This window comes from Manis pentadactyla (genome assembly GCF_030020395.1).
Source record: "Manis pentadactyla isolate mManPen7 chromosome 15 unlocalized genomic scaffold, mManPen7.hap1 SUPER_15_unloc_1, whole genome shotgun sequence".
In the NCBI taxonomy this organism is placed as follows: Eukaryota; Metazoa; Chordata; class Mammalia; order Pholidota; family Manidae; genus Manis; species Manis pentadactyla.
Genome location: NW_026644588.1, coordinates 3,310,001 through 3,325,834, shown reverse-complemented (window position 1 = coordinate 3,325,834; position 15,834 = coordinate 3,310,001). Strand labels below are relative to the sequence as shown.

Below are 15,834 nucleotides of genomic sequence, written 5' to 3'. Positions count from 1 at the left end.
TCTAAAAGCAGTACTTGTCTTCTGATGCAGTAATAGACAGACAACCCTGGAACAGAACAGACAGCCTAGAAATAGATCTCAGCGTGCGCATGTAGGACAGAAGACAGATCCCAAGTCTGAGGTCAAGCCGTTTATAAGCCCTGTTGACCCAGTGGCTCACCACTGGGACGAAAACACTCTACATGCAAGACAGGTGGAAACTTCAATGTGGACAAGAGAAAGTAGGAGAACTTGGTTCACTGTGTATCCTGGTTGGAGGGGGAGGACTTTAATCAAGACACCTAAAGCTGGAAACAGAAAGGTGACAAAGGAAAAGGTGGACGAATGGGAGTGACAAAACTACCATGAAGTCACAAGGCAGACTGGCAGTCTGGGGAAAACTTTTTTATTTTCAAACACATATGGCAGAGAAATGTATTCTTAACACATAAATATAACCTACAAAGCTCCCATAAACTAAGACAAAGACAACCTAACTTAGAATAAGCCATCAATGAAGTAAAAATACCAACACAGTCAACAGAGGAAAAGATGCTCAAACCCTAAGAATTAGAAAGTGTGATTTGAAATAACCAGGAACTTAATTTAAAAAATGTTTTCACTACCCAGTGATCAGCAAATTCAAAGGGCGCTAATATTCTGTGCTGGCAGGATGCGGAAGGACCAGGCCCTCCGGTGCATGGCTCCTGAGGCTGTGGACTGCAACGCTATGAAAAAAACCATCTGCTTGCCTGTGATAAAATCCAAACTGTATAGACCCTTTGACCAGGCAGTCCTCCTCCTTTTGGAATTCATTCTACAGAAACAAAGCAGAGGCATCTGAGGTTGTATATGAACGGCTGTTTGCTGCAACAATTCTTCGATTGGTTCAGCTCTGGACACTAAAGGTCCCGGAAGGAGGACGAGTCCAATCACTGTACAGCAGGGCTCTCTGGACCATGACAGCTGTCAGCTGGGTGTGGGATTTTAGGGAAAGCCTGAGAGGGCAGAGAATGGAGCTGGGTGTGACAGACAACTGCAGCAGAGAGGACACTCACAGAGCACCACGGTTAAGGGCCCAGCCTGCTACTCACCACCAGGTGGCCGTGGGCAGTCGCTTGACCTGTTGGACCTTGGCTGTCTCATCCGTCAAATGGGGATGGCATAAAGACAGTCCCCCAGTCCCTCCTCTGCAAAGAGCTCTGCACGTCAGCAGTCTTCCCCTAACTGCCTGCAAATCCTGACGGGACCTGGCGGGAGGCGGGAGGCTGCTTACAGCCGGCTGCCCCCATTGTGAGCACTTGCCTACACCCTGCATACACACTGATGGGGGGACTGCTCAGGGCCATGCGGGGTACTGTGTGTGTACTGTGTGAATATAAACCGTGTTACCTCTTGAAATTCTGAAAAAATCCTGAAGCCCAGAACACGGATACTGCCCCAAGTGTTTCAGGTCAGGGCTTGTTGCCCCAGAGGGCCAGATGTCAAGTATAGAGTGTGGCGCCTGCCACTGGGGAAGCTCCATTCTTGCTAATCATTTCCATCTTGTGCACTGCAAGGCATGTTCAAAGGCGATCTCACTGTGCAGGGGCCTGAAGCCAGGAAAGAGAAACTGATTAGTCTGCAGTGAGGGGCTCTGGGGCCTCTGTGCACTGACTCACTTTCTCATGACCCCAGGCTGGGCTGATCTGGGGGCCCGGCCCTGCTGGGGCTGTTCTGGCTGCTTTGCTCTCAAACACTGCCCTCTGGTGCCTCGAACTCTTGAGTCCCTGTCAGAAGCTGAAGCGCTTGCCACTATTCCCAAAGTACCCTGATTTCCAAGGGCAGCCTGATTTCCTGCTAATAGGCCCGGGAGTCATCTTGAATCAGGAAGATTTAACCAAGAGAAAAGGACATGTTGCCTAACCTTTACAAAAGGTGACTATTTTTATCTTAAAATGATACGTACCAGTACTTACAAACAAGATGGAGTAACAGGGAACTGGGTTTGCTCTCCTTCCTGAGACAACAACAAAGCCAGACAAAACACGGAGAACATCAGCACTCGAGACTCCATGTCAGGCAAGGAAAGTGAGGGACCCCTGAGAGATGGAGAAGGGCCCCCGTGCGCCCTGAGGGTTTCCAAGCACAGGGGAGAGGAGGGGAGGGGAAGTGAGGCAGAGCAACCCCCAAGAGCCCCGCCTAAAACTGCCCTAAAAAAGTATACTTTAAAAAGTGCTCAAGCCGGCAGAAGGCAGAGAAAGAGGAAATGGGGAACAAAGAAAGATGGGGCTAATAGAGACCCAATAACAAGATAATAAAACGTCACCAAACCAATAATCACGTTACGAGTACAAACACGTCTTAAAACGTGGAGATTGTACAGTGGGGTAAAAAGGAAATCCAACCATGGGGTGTGGACAGGAAACCCACCTTCAATATAGCAGTTCAAAGTAAAGGGGTGGCAAACGCAATGGGGTAGTTGGGATTGGACTCTGGCACTTTATAAAGAAGGCATTAGCGGGAAAAGTGGTGACATTCGAGTAAAGCCCGCAGTTTAACTAATAGTAATGTGCCAACGTCAGTGTCTCGGTTTTAACACACCCACCACAGGAACGTAAGATGACTGCCATCTGGGTGCAACTGGGTGGAGGGCATGCAGGGCTCTGAATTACCTGCACAACTCTTTTGCAAATCTAAGGTTAGTCTAAAAACAGAAGTTTAGTAAGACAAAATAGAAGAATGGACAAAGATCAACTGTGCTGACAATAACAGAGCGATAGTCGTTATCAACAGACAACTTTCAAATAGAAGATGGGAGGGCAGCTGCCTCGTAAGCACTGCGGTACCACCTGCTCCAACTAGTGACCGGTCCCTGGACCCGCCTGTACGGAAACAGACGGCGAGCTCAAAAGGTTACTTGCGGAGTTTAAACAAAGGCCTGTTTGCGGAGATGGCCTACATTCCTCCTCCTGACGTCACCTGCCTTCCCGCATCTGCTTCCTTGCTCACCTCTGCAGACCCAGGCCCCCAGACACTGCTATCTTCACAGCCACCTGCCCTGCATTGCCCTCCGCCTCCGCCAGGTGCGCCGCGCCAGCCTTATTCACTAAGGCAGCTACCCTTTCCGGGTGGGCGCTGCTCTCACCCGCTTCTCCGAGTTCCGCACTCTTCCCTGGGCTTCCGCGCTACTGTACGGGGGTTAGTCTACGACTCTCGTCACACTAGTTTATTCGGAAACAACCACGGCTACCGCTCACGGAGCCAGAACGAGGCTTCGCGGAAGAGCGCAAGGCCGCCGACTCCGCCGCGCAGGTCCCCTCGGGGCCACCGTCCCCACCCCGACTTCCGACTTGCCTTACGGCGCCCACGAGTCATAGCGGAGGGGGGGCGGAGGGGGGGCGGTGGGCCGAACTGAACTCAAGCTTAAGGCGCCGATTGGTTGTGCGGCTGGAGGAGACTGGGCGAGGCCTCCCCGTGACGTCAGGACGCCGCGGTCGGGACGTCGAAGCGTAAGGAAGACAAGAACCAGCCGGGTCGCTAGCAGTGCGCGGCCCTGTTGCTGTCGCCTTGGGCCGCCGCTGAGGAGTGCCGGGGGCGAACGGCTGAGGTGGGTGTGAGGAGCACCGAGCGGGTGGGTGGGGACGGCGTCTCCTTCCGGCCTCACGTCCCGGGCCCTGAGGCCTTGTTGGCCGTCTTACCAACGTACGCCGCGCGCTAGCGAAGACAGGGTGTGGCGGGCACGGGCGGCCACTGCGCCTGCGCACAACAGGTGAGGCGCGCGGCCGCGCACACGCGCCTGCGCCGTCGACCTCCGCTCCGCGCCCGGGTCCTCGGAATTCCTAGGACCCCAGCGCCGGTCCCTTTAACCCCCATTGACTCTGCGGTTCCACCGGGAAAACGGCGTTACCCCGGGCGACCCTCGCGCCGTCGTCTTCCTCCGGGGTCAGTCGCGAGGACCTGGGCGAGCTTTTTACCCAGCGCCCTCCTTCGCTTCCCCGGGCCCGCGGGACAGCAAAGTGCTCCTCGCGCCCGCCGCCCGCCTCCGCCCCCGCCCGTCAGACCCGCTCAGGACCCTCATTCCGGGGCCCCCAGGCTTTACCCTAGTCTCCTTCCCGTCCTGGGCCCTCCCCTCCCATTGTCCCCGCCCTTGGCCCTCGTTCTGGCTTTTTGTTTGAGTCTTGTCCTCTCTGGGGCTTCCCCAGCTCGGGCTCCCGTTCCTAGCCCCTCACTTCCTATATGACTGTCGGGTTCTCCAGGGGCACCCGACTCTGAGCTCACCCATACTTAGCAGTTGTCTCCTCGAGTTTAGGGCCCCCAGTACTTGATCTACTCGCCTTCACTTTCTTGCAGTTCTCTCCACCCCACTCTCAACTGCCTGAGGCGGTTGTGAACCTCTTTACCATCCCCAAAATATTCTCTCCAGACCCCCACCCAAGAGGATTGCCCTTCTCTCTCCCAGGCCTACCCCTGCTCCTGGGAACCTCCCATACTGGTTCTCCTCTGCTTTCTGGAACCTTTCTGAAATTAGTCTCTTAAGAGCTTTCTAAGAACCTTCAGCTTCTCCCTGCCTCTAGGAGTAACTCCCAGACACTCCTTTTTCCTCTCAGATGTTTTCCTCCATTATCCATGTTGTCTCCTCTCGTGCCTCCCTCCTTAAAGAATTCCCCTTGGAAATCTAACTAAGGCGTCCAGCTTAAGGGTTCTCTTAGACTCGCTCCTTGGAGTCTCCTGGAATCCTTCGTGGACTCCTTACTCCTTGACTGAGGGCCCCGTTTCCGCCCTCTGGATCTTCCCCCATCTGTCTTAGGGTTGCCCTCAGGCCGTTCCTTTCCTTTTGGACTTGCTGTTCTGACTGTTTTCCACCTAGAACACCGAGGGGAACCAAGGGTACTCCCTCACACTGCAGCCCTTTTACCCACACCCTGAGTTCTTGTCAGATCGCTTACCCCAAGGCTGCTCCTTTCTCACACTCCCTTCTTATGCCCGTGTTTTTGGGAGTCCACCTCTGCTCTTAGTACTTCGTTAAATGTTTATTGCTTGAGTCTTCCCTAACTCATCTTTTTTCTCATACAGTGAACAGTCTGGCTCCCGAGGTCCACCCGTTACACCCCAAGGTCCAGATGGCGGCCAATGTGGGTGATCAGCGTAGCACAGATTGGTGAGTGGTGCTGGAGGGGCAGGAAGCAGGACCCTGTGTCCTTGGGCTGTGGCCTCACAGGGAGTGGGACCAAGGCAGCAGCCCTGGGGTGTGGGGGTGGGATGGGGAGGAGGCCCTCTGCTGGCCCCACGGATGAAGGAGGTGTTGGGTTGTCTGTGGAGAAGGGCACGTCTTCGCCTCTCCTGAGCTTTCTGTTTTCACAGTTAAGACCTTGTTTCACAAATCGTGATGATTCGTCCAGGGAACTGTGATTGGGGCAGTGTCCACCACTTCCCCTAGGTTATTTATGTTACTATTAATGTCTTATTCTTTTAACCTCCTGGTTGGAGGGGGTGTCAGGTAGAATTCATTGGCTCGTAATACATTAGGCCTCCTGGGCACCAGGTTTTATGTTAAGTTCTGTGGGTGTTGGTGATCTTGCTGTTTTGAGTTTCTAATAATTGCTGCATATCAGGCACCTGGAAAACTACCTTAAGTGGTTAATCACATTCATTCCTCACAGAAAACTGAACTACAAACTGGTTGTCAGCATAGCTTAGAAAATTTAGAGTCCAGTAAGTAGCAGGAGGGAGAGCTGGGTTTCAAGCCCTGGTGTTCACCTGCCCGTCTTGCCCACCGCCTGTCGTGTGGAGAAGCCTGACTTGGTGTCTCCTCCCTGCAGGTCCTCTCAGTACAGCATGGTGGCCACGGCGGGTAGAGAAAATGGCATGGAGACTCCCATGCACGAGAATCCGGAGTGGGAGAAGGCCCGCCAGGCCCTGGCCAGCATCAGCAAAGCAGGGGCCGCCAGCAGCTCAGCCAAGGCCAGCAGCAGTGGGCCTGTGGCCAGTGCACAAGTGAGGAGGCCGCGTGGGCCCTGGGCACGTGGGGGTGGGCTGCGCTCAAGTCCTGTCATAGCACCAGGGCAGGGTGCTCTGAGAGATGCTCTTGGAGCCCTTACGTGGGGGAAGCAAGGTCTGTGTCCTTGGGGTCCCTGTCCCTGGGGATACGGCCTCAAGAGGGGACATGCCCTCCGTCCCCAAGGGCCGCGAGTGGTGGTAGGCCTGGACCCAATCCTGTCCCTTAGCAGTCAGCCATCGGGCCGTAGGCCTGCCCTCTGGGCGGCCATGGGTCGGGGCTCCTGCCGCCAGCACAGCGGCTCACGGGCCTCTCTCCACAGTACGTGTCCCAGGCAGAAGCCTCAGCCCTGCAGCAGCAGTACTACCAGTGGTACCAGCACTACAGCTACGCCTACCCGTACAGCTACTATTATCCCGCGGTGAGTGCCGCGAGGCCCGGTTCCGGCCACTTCTCTCCCTGCGCCCCGCCCACAGCCATCACAGAGCCCGTCCACCTCAGCGCACGCCGGGCGTCGGTGCGCCCGTGTCCTCCCGCTGGGCCCTCGCCCGCGGAGCCCTTCTCTCCCTGCGCCCCGTCCTCACGGAGCCTCTCTTCCTTGCCCGCCGCCGGGCACGTCATGTGTCTGTCCACAACCCCGTATGTTTAGGGTGCAGACCCTGGGACAGGATGTGTGTTCGCCGTGTTCACCCTTGTGGTGGTTGGAAGAGCTGGCACTCGGTGCTGTAATGAAGAATTACTCCCGAGAACTAGTGGGAGTGGGATGTAGGATCGATAGTCCCTATTTCATCTATTAACTCTTACTTTTAACGAGAATTTGGTGCGTTTATGCAACGGAGAGGGTGGGCGATGTGCGGAGGGCCTGGACTGCGTGTGGCTCTGGAGCGGGCAGCAGAGGCGGCAGGTGTTGGGCCTGCACTAAGTCCCTCTGTGCCTACGGCAGAGCGTGTACCAGAGCTACGGCTCCCCGTCCCAGTACAGCATGGCCGGCTCCTACGGCTCCGCCACGCCCCAGCAGCCCTCTGCACCCCAGCACCAAGGAACTCTGACCCAGGTACTGTCCCAGCCCAGCTCTGTGTCCTGTCCCGGCGGGGAATGCGGTGCTTTGAGTCGGCCAGCCGTGGGGACACCTGCATTGTTTGAGCTGCCCCCTCCCTCACACACCCCGCTGCTCCTGAGCTGAGAATGGAGAGGGCAAGGTGGGGGGCTTTTGAATCGACGGCGGGCTCAGGGCTTGGGCGAGGCCAGGAGCCGGCTGTTGGGGCGAGGTGGGGGCAAGCTGTAGTGCGGCCGTCTGTCCTCCGCACTGCCTCCCGCACTTGGGCACAACATCCGCGTGCACATCTGGGCCTGCACTAGCGTGCAGCCGTGAGCCCCAGCTCTCCCTGCTGGTGGAGTAGTCGTAGGTCACAGGAGCCCTCTGTGTCCCAGCCCATTCTGCAGGGAGGATGGTCACTGTGGTGGGGCTCCTGTGAGCATGCGTATTTGGACAGCCACCAGGGGTGGCGGGGCAGTGCTGTGGGGTGGTGCTTGCAGGAGGACTCAGGTTGGAATACTGGCTGGGGACCGTGGGACAGGGCCTTGGTGTCTGAGCCTGAGGTGAGGCTGTGAAAGGGGGTTGGTAGAAGGCTCTAGCACAGCTGCTCCGGGCTCAAGATGAGGAGTGCAGGGAGGCCCTGGCACTGGGCTGAGGGCTGGGTGTCATGATGTGGGAAGAGCCCGAGAGCCCCTCTGCTCCTGCCCCCAGCGCACGCTTCCTCCCGCAGGCCCAGGTCCCCGGCCTGGACGAAAGCATGTCCTACCAGGCGCCTCCCCCGCAGCTGCCAGCAGCCCAGCCCCCACAGCCCTCCAAGGCCCTGCACGGGGCTCATTCTCTGAACAGCGGCCCCCAGCCTGGGACGGTCCCAGCCACACAGCACAGCCAGGTGGGGCCCGCCATGGGCCAGGCCTACGGGCCTCATACCTACACTGAGCCTGCCAAGCCCAAGAAGGGTCAACAGCTGTGGAACCGCATGAAGCGTAAGTTGCGATGGGCTGTGGAGAGAAGACGACGCGGGGGCTGGCCCAGCAGAACCGGGCATGTGGCATGTGGGTGGCACTCATCCTTGTGGGTGGCACGGCCCCCGTCAAACTGGGTGTGTCTGCACTGGAGCTCTTCTCCGGAGCTTGGCGTCTGTTTCTGGGGGGTCCCAGATGGTGGGTGAGACCTGACCCCAGTGTTTGTGCCCTTATAGCAGCTCCTGGGACAGGTGGCCTCAAGTTCAACATTCAGAAGCGGCCCTTTGCTGTTACCAGCCAGAGCTTCACTTCCACCTCGGAGGGCCAACACAGCAGTTTTGGCCCCCAACCCAACCCCGAGAAAGCCCAGAACCATAGGTACCATCCCATGCCCACGCCCACCTCCCAGTCTCTGCAGTCAGGCCACCACGGCCTGCAGGTCCTGCAGCCCGAGCCTGGGGTCCCTCCCGAAGTGGAGGGGCCCCTTGGGCCTGCAGTGAGTTGAGTGTTAAAAGGTGGGACCCGTGTCAGCTGAGCGGTCCTGCCAAAGTCTCTGTGGGGCATGGGCTGCTGCCTTGCTGAGCCCCACCTTTGCGCCCACCCACAGGGGCAGCCTGTCTGGGAAGCCTGATGACTGGCCGCAGGACATGAAGGAGTATGTGGAGCGCTGCTTCACGGCCTGTGAGTCAGAAGAGGACAAGGACCGGACGGAGAAACTGCTCAAGGAGGTGCTGCAGGCCCGGCTCCAGGACGGTTCTGCCTACACCATCGACTGGAGCCGGGAGCCTCTGCCGGGGTCAGTCCTGGTGGGGGAGGCCCTCTGTGCAGGAAGGGTGCCTGGGTGCCAGAGTTCAGACCAGTGGACTTTAGGGGCCAGGAGGGCTGCAGAGAAGGGAACGGGAAAGGGGGCCCTGGGGCGGGAAGCCAGCGGGGTGGAGCCCAGGCCCAGCAGCTGACAGGGCAGGAGTGCTGGGGTGGGGTGAGCTGAGGGGCTGGGAGGCGTGCATGACTCAGCGGCTGCGAGCGCCCCCCAGACACGGAAAGCTGTGGGTCTGCCTCTGGTTCCTGCGGCGTAGTAGCTAAGCGCCCAGGTGAGTGCCCTCCCTGCCTGAGGCGATGCGTGGCCCTGGGCCGGGCTGCGGACGGGCGGTGAGGGCGCTGGGTTGGTGACCCCTGCCCTGTGTATCCTCAGGCTGACTCGGGAGCCTGTGGCTGAGAGCCCCAAGAAGAAGCGGTGGGAGGCCCCTAGCAGCCTTCACCCTCCTAGGGGGGCAGGCTCCACGACAAGGGGCGGGGGTGCCCAGTCCCAGCGAGGGACACCGGGGGCTGGGGGTGCTGGCCGAGCCCGGGGCAGCAGCTTCGCCAAGTTTGGCAACCGCAATGTCTTCATGAAGGACAACAGCTCCTCCTCCAGCACGGACTCCCGCTCCCGCTCGTCCTCCCGGTCCCCGACCCGCCACTTCCGCCGCAGGTGGGCACAGGCTCGGGGAGGGGCCCGGGGGAGGAGCCGCTTCAGGCCTCACCTTCGCGCCTTCCCTGCAGTGACTCCCACTCGGATTCTGACAGTTCCTACTCAGGGAATGAGTGTCACACTGTGGGCCGCAGGAACCCACCCCCCAAGGGCCGGGGAGGTCGGGGTGCGCACATGGATCGGGGCCGAGGCCGGGCGCAGCGTGGGAAGAGGTGAGACCGGGTGGAGGGAGGGTGGCTGGGATCGGGGCTCCTGGGAGAGGGGCTGTGTGTCTCAGAGGGGCGCTGAAGAGGCAGCTCACCAGCGTGGCTGAGGCGGAGGGTGGCGCGACGCCTCTCTCCTCCGCCCCCACATCCCAGGCACGACCTTGCTCCCAGCAAACGCAGCCGCAAGAGGGCGGTGGTCCTGGAGAGTGAGGACCCTGAGCGGGAACTGAAGAAGCAGAGGCGGGCCGCCCGCTTCCAGCACGGACACGCCCGCCGCCTGCGCCTCGAGCCCCTGGTGCTTCAGATGGGCAGCCTGGAGGGCAGTGGGGCCGACCCTGACTGGCAGGAGCTGCAGATCGTGGGCACCTGCACCGACATCACCAAGCACTACCTGCGTCTCACCTGCGCCCCCGACCCATCCACCGTGCGCCCTGTGACAGTAAGTGCCAGGCAGGGCAGGTCCCCTGAGGTGGGTGCTGGCAGGGCCCATGGCACCAGCGCAGGAGCGCGTGGTGGGGCAGGGGCCTGTGCCTGACAGGGTCATGGCGCCCAGTGGGCACTGCCATGTTTCCAAGCCCTGAGGCCACTGCAGCCTTGCCCGGAGGTGCTTGGCCTCCATGCCTCTCATTCCTATGCAGGAGATGGGAGGAAGTCCCCTCCCAGGCCAGTGATGGGGTAGGCAGAGGGCTCCTGCGCCCCAGCAGTCTGCACTGGGGCCACTTCTGAAATGTAGTAAAGGCCCATGAGACATAGGTGTATACTCTTGTAAGTTTCAGCTCCTTTAATTTTCATAAAATTGTAGTATAGTTATGATACTTGTTTTAAGTTCTTTCTAACATGGGTAGCAAGTCACTAAGTGGGTTTAATGCTGCAGCCTGCATTTTACAACACTGAGTTACAGGAACCACAACAGGTTTCACTAAGTATGCCCTTGCTCTCCCGCCGAGGTCACACTGACCTTCACTTGACCCCCTGCGCAGGTTTTGAAGAGGTCACTGTGCATGGTCAAGTCCCACTGGAAGGAGAAGCAGGACTACGCCTTTGCCTGCGAGCAGATGAAGTCAATCCGGCAGGACCTGACGGTGAGGCAGGTGCTAGGAGTGCCTGGCAGTCGTGGCCCTGCCTGCCCTGGCCTGACTCCTCTTCTTGCTGCCCCAGGTACAAGGTGTCCGCACCGAGTTCACAGTGGAGGTATATGAGACACACGCCCGCATCGCCCTAGAGAAGGTAGGGGTCGGCCAGACCCTACTGTACCCCTGGACTCCCTGGGCTCCCCGTCCTGGTCTCACTCTGTCCTCCTCTCCCTCCGTACCCCTCCCACCAGGGCGACCACGAGGAGTTCAACCAGTGCCAGACGCAGCTCAAGTCACTGTATGCTGAGAACCTTCCGGGCAATGTGGGCGAGTTCACTGCCTACCGGGTCCTCTACTACATCTTCACCAAGAACTCAGGAGGTGAGGGGCACCATCCAGGGTCGGCCAGCTCCAGGACCCCAGGCTGGGCCCTGCTGACCACCTGTGTCTCGGATTCCAGATATCACCACAGAGCTGGCATACCTGACGCGGGAGCTGAAGGCAGACCCTTGCGTGGCCCATGCCCTGGCGCTAAGGGCAGCCTGGGCTCTGGGCAACTACCACCGCTTCTTCCGACTCTACTGTCATGCACCCTGTATGTCTGGCTACCTTGTGGACAAATTTGCAGACCGGGAGCGGAAGGCTGCCCTCAAGGCGATGATCAAAACGTATGTGAGGCTGAGCCCCACCCCCCATGCCTCTGCTCTGCCGGCCAGCCTGCCCTCCTCCACCCCTGGGCTGGCAGGCCTCTGGCTCCCGGTTCCCGCACCCTCTCTGGCTCCCGGGCCTCCTGACTCTTCTCTCTCCCACACACGGTCCCACTGCTGCAGGTTCCCTCTCTGCTCCTCTGCTCCTCTTCCTCCGCTCATAGTGTCCTGGACCCTAGTCTGTCTTCTCGCTCTGGCTCTTGGCCCCCCCACTCCCAGGGCTCTGTCCTCCCTCTGCAGCTCTCCTGCCACTGCCCCCCACTCTGTACAAACTAGAAGAGACGGTCCTCCCCTTGGCATCTTCTTGTCAAATGGGGCAAGGCTCTGTGCCCACTTGGGCTCCTTTGAGGAAACATGCGTGACTTGGGGGGGAGCCAGACCCTGGCAGTACTTTGAAAGAGTGCCCTCTGTTCAGGTGGCGCATGTGCCTGTGTGGGTATGGGGTGGGGGAACCCGTGGTTCTCAGTCACATGAGACCCCCTGGGGACATGGGGCAATGTCAGGAGATGGCATTTGTCACAACTAGGGGGTGGTGCTGGCATCTGGAGGGTAGAGGGCGTCAGTCTTGCTGAGGCCAGACAGGTCTGTGGGTCCAGGGGCCTCGGCTAGGTCAGGCTCCGCGGGCATGGCTGCAGCGGGGAGGAACAGTCAACGTGAGGGTAGGAGGTGCGTCTGAGGATCCAGCCTGGGTCTGGAAGGCAAGGCCGAGGCTGAGTCAGGGCAGGGGTCCTGGAAGCAGAGACAACTTGGGGTGGGGACATGGAGGAGGCACTGTGCACGGGACTTGGTACCCCAGCAAGGTGGTGTGTCTACAGGGCCTGCAGGCTGTCAAGCCCACTGCTGTGGCCAGACAGGCCCCGTCAGGGCAGCCCCGAGCTTCAGCGCTGCCCCTTGGGCTGTCATTGGGTGTCACTGTGTCCCACTTGGTTTACACAGGCTTCGCCTTGGGAATACAGCTGTGGATGTGCTTGTTGGAGGCCCGCCTGTCCCTGGCCTTGTGCTGTCACGCCCACCTGTTCCCAAAGTTACACCGCCTTTCTTTGTTAGACACGTGCCTCCCTCCCAGGGCCGAGTCCCTATAGGGCAGCCAGGAGGCCACCTCAGGTGGGATGTCCAGGGCTGCAAACGGGGCACAGGCTTAAGTCAGGACTAGTTCAGGTGCTTTCTGCCACTTACTCCCTAGGAGACGTTGGCCGAGGGCTCTGTCTTTGCGGCTGCAGTTCTCTGCATACAGAGTGCTTATGGGAGAGAACCCAGTGCTAACGTGACAGGACTGAGAGCAGCACTTCCCTGGCACATGCCCCATCTCTTGCCACCAGAAACGCTGTCCTTGGTGTGCAGCAAGTGCTGGCTGACACCTGGGCCTGGGCCCAGGCAGGGGCTGTTGTGAGGGGCTGGTCCCCAGAGTAGCCGGCAGCCCTGCTGTCGTGTGCCTGCGCCTGTGCCTGCAGGCCTCCCCTCCCCCCGGCCCGCACCCCCGCCCCCGGCCGGCCCTCAGCAGCAGAGGAGCCAGCTGGGCCCTTCCCTCCCGTCCCCCTCCTTTCCGTTCCCCCGCACAGGTAAGTGAGGGTGAGACCCGGGGCACAACTGGGCTTGGGGCCACCAACCTCACCCCAGGCCCCCGCAAGCTACCTGAGGTGGGGAGGCTGGGGGCTGAGGTCAGCAGGTAACATGTTGCGGAAACCCTTTGGATGCCTGAAGGGAGGGCACCCACTCCCTGCTTGGGGGCCCTCCCCTGCCCACCACCCGCCTCATCACATTCTCCTCTTGTCTCCGTAGCTTCCGCCCTGCGCTGCCAGTCTCCTACCTGCAGGCCGAGCTGGCCTTCGAGGGCGAGGCCGCCTGCCGGGCCTTCCTAGAGCCCCTGGGTCTGGCCTACACGGGCCCGGACAACACCAACATCGACTGCCGCCTCAGCCTGGCGCAGCTGTCAGCCTTCTGAGCACCAGCACCGATGGGGGCGGGGGGCGGGGCTGCAGTCCCCCAGCACCACTTTGCCAGTTTTTTGAGCCATGGACTTGGGTTGTAAATTAATTTGTGGGGAGTGGGCTCCAGGAAGAGCCATCATCCCAGTCCCCGTTTTTCCTAACTGGAGAGAGTGTACAGAGATTTTTTCTACATTTCTATTTTTTGCCTCAGAGGAACAGGATTGGGCGAGGGTGGGACAGCACGGTGCTGGGGACGGGGTCTGTAGGCTGGCCTGGCCACCTTGCACCTCCACTAATGCTGTCTCAGTGTTTTCTCTCTCTCTCTCTCGAGCTTGTACTCCGGTACCGACCCGGCATCCCGGCTGGCCCGTCCCACGCTGGGGGGGCCAGCAGAAGACGACAGGCTGCTCCTCCCGTGCCGCCCGCGGCGAGGGCACCTGCCCACCGCCCGCCCGCCTCCCACAGACTCTTGTTGTCCAGCCCTCCGGGGCCTCAGCGTCTAGGGCAAGGGAGCCACATATAGACTGTGCCCCGCCTCGGTCCCCACACCAGAAATACCGACGCCGCACCGAGGACTCCGAAGGCCAGCGCGGGATCGTCGCGGGCCGCCGGTCGGGCCGCCTCACCTGCAGTTGTACTAAGTTGTCTCCATGTTCCCTCCCCCCCCCAGTGTCTCTTCTGGTTTTTTTCCTTCCTCCCTCCCCCACCTCCACCTGCCCTGGTTCCGCACAGGTAAACAGTCACCCCCCTCCCTCCCTGCCTCATGGGTCACCAGCTCACGTCACGTTTCCTCTTCTTTTTGTGTGTGTTTATTTAAGTTAGTTTTCCTTCCCCCCCTTTTCTTTTCGGCCCCCCCTCCCTCTTCTGCCATGTAACTGGAGGATGGTCAATGAGTTTGCAAACAGCTGGACTGTCAGGCTGCTTTTTTTCCAGACGTCCCTCCTTCGCCTCCCTCCCTCCCCTCCTCCCCTCCTCCTTCCCTCATTCTTTCCTTGGAGCTCTGAACACCATTTGGAAGCTTGAGAGAAACCAAAAATTAAAGAGAGAGAGAGAGAGAGTGCTCCTTGTCCCTCCTGCTTGGGCCCAAGATCCAGTGTGTCTCCCCTGGGGGGCTAGGACGGTCACTCCAGGGGGACCTCAGCAAGGGGCTGGTACGTGTCCCCTGCTCTGCCCATGCGGCACAGCCAGAGTTTCCCCAGGGCCTGGCTCCCCAGTTCCTGCCTCTGGCTGAGCCCAGTTGTGGGGAGGCAGACTGGGGAACCCCGGGGCACCTTGGCTAAGGTGAGGTGGGGGTGCAGCCCCCCTGGGGACTGTAGCACTCTGAGCCCCTCAGCCTCCAGCCTTTGGCTCAGTGCTTGGGCCATACCTTCTAGGGAGGGGGAGGGGGGGGCACAGAGCACACGGTGGCCCTGACGCACCAGACACCTAAACCTCAGTCTTGGGGGTACCTGAAGCCCGGGGTCCAAGAGCGCGTGCCTCAGCGCACAGACTGTAGCCGTCAGCTGCCCGGGCCTTGCCAGTCGAAGCAGGGCCAGTGTCAGGTGCAGGGCCTGTGCAGGCACCATGAACGCAGCACAGGATGGCTCGGTGCGAACCAGTTCTTCCTGGGCCTTGGCCACTCCTGCCTGCAGCCCAGGGTCTGTCACCATGAGGGCCACAAAATGGGTGGGTCGGGGCTGGCGAGGGCCAGTGGCCTCAGCCATGGGGGCCTCTGTGCTGTTCTCAGGCCAGGCCTCTGGACCCCACTCTGCTTCTGTATTAGGGAGGCCTCTGGGCCACCCTGAGGCTGCCAGGGCATGGCGCTCCACGGTCCTGGCAGTCGTGGCTGGCTCAGTCCACAGAAAAGCTTGGGCGCTGGCCACGCCCACGTCCCGCTTCCGGGACTTAGAAACTGTCAGCGCCGAGCGCGCGGCCTCGAGGCCACCGCCGTCTACAGCCAAGGCATTCCGGATCCCAGTTTGGACCTGCTCACTGCACGCTCCTGTTCCGACGCCATAAGGTGTCGCGGCCTCGTGCTGCGCGGCTTCGGCTCCACGTGCATCGTCGCCTACAAGCGCATCTCCTGTCTTGTGTGTGTCCCTGTCTACGAGCGCGTCTACATGTCCGTGCGCGTCCTCGCCACCCAGCGCGTCCAGGATGGTGGGCCCACGGCCCTGCGCCGAGCCCGAGCCGAAGACGCAGTCGGTGCGCGAGGCGCGGTCCCACACGAGGAGGCCGCGAAAGCGGAAGTAGCGCACCCGGTGCTGCGGCACGGCCAGGACCCCGGGCCCCAGCGCTGCCAGCGGCTCGTCCCAGCAGAAGGCGCTGAAGGGTTCCTCGCGCACGCCCAGGAATCGGTCAACGTAGCCCACCGAGAAGTCTGCCGGGTCGAGGTGCGGGTCCCAGCGGATGCGGTGGATGACGGCCTCGGCCGTGCGCAGCGGCGGCTTCTTGGCCCCGGCCTCCGCCCGGGCCTCGCGGCTTGGCGGCTCCGGCGCCCCAGGATGAGGCTGGCG

General features: G+C 60.3%; 2 protein-coding genes and 1 long non-coding RNA gene across 11 annotated transcripts in view; 1 reads left to right on the top strand and 2 right to left on the bottom strand.

The window, feature by feature from the left end:
• Positions 1-24: 24 nt before the first annotated feature.
• LOC130682287 (uncharacterized) lies at positions 25-3,317 on the bottom strand. Of its 3 annotated transcripts, XR_008995531.1 has the most exons (4): positions 2,971-3,317; positions 1,928-1,978; positions 1,372-1,571; positions 25-1,229 (listed from the first exon to the last, which is right to left on the bottom strand). It is a non-coding gene; the product is annotated as an uncharacterized LOC130682287 (long non-coding RNA). The 3 variants fall into 3 exon arrangements; XR_008995530.1 differs by having other exon boundaries at positions 1,372-1,978; XR_008995532.1 differs by having other exon boundaries at positions 1,372-1,978; positions 3,107-3,317.
• A 95-nt stretch (positions 3,318-3,412) lies between these two features.
• LENG8 (leukocyte receptor cluster member 8) lies at positions 3,413-14,135 on the top strand. Of its 7 annotated transcripts, XM_036883535.2 has the most exons (16): positions 3,413-3,568; positions 5,035-5,119; positions 5,781-5,955; positions 6,279-6,377; positions 6,900-7,010; positions 7,723-7,975; positions 8,191-8,332; positions 8,562-8,750; positions 9,147-9,425; positions 9,497-9,637; positions 9,785-10,070; positions 10,612-10,713; positions 10,790-10,858; positions 10,956-11,085; positions 11,165-11,372; positions 13,191-14,135. In XM_036883535.2, the coding sequence occupies exons 2-16, from the start codon at positions 5,082-5,084 to the stop codon at positions 13,351-13,353; spliced, it is 2,385 nt and encodes a 794-aa protein (XP_036739430.2). In that variant the 5' UTR covers positions 3,413-3,568; positions 5,035-5,081; the 3' UTR covers positions 13,354-14,135. The 7 variants fall into 7 exon arrangements, with proteins under 7 accessions (XP_036739430.2, XP_036739425.2, XP_036739428.2 ...); XM_036883530.2 differs by having other exon boundaries at positions 8,194-8,332; positions 11,165-14,135; XM_036883533.2 differs by having other exon boundaries at positions 9,521-9,637; positions 9,803-10,070; positions 11,165-14,135.
• Positions 14,136-14,458: 323 nt separating this feature from the next.
• The window catches only part of LENG9 (leukocyte receptor cluster member 9), a 1,815-nt gene continuing 439 nt past the window's right edge, over positions 14,459-15,834 (bottom strand). The window contains exon 1 of the mRNA XM_057496651.1: positions 14,459-15,834. This exon is cut by the window's right edge and continues 439 nt beyond it. Within this exon, the coding sequence (XP_057352634.1) occupies positions 14,461-15,834 (1,374 nt within the window). The 3' untranslated portion in view covers positions 14,459-14,460.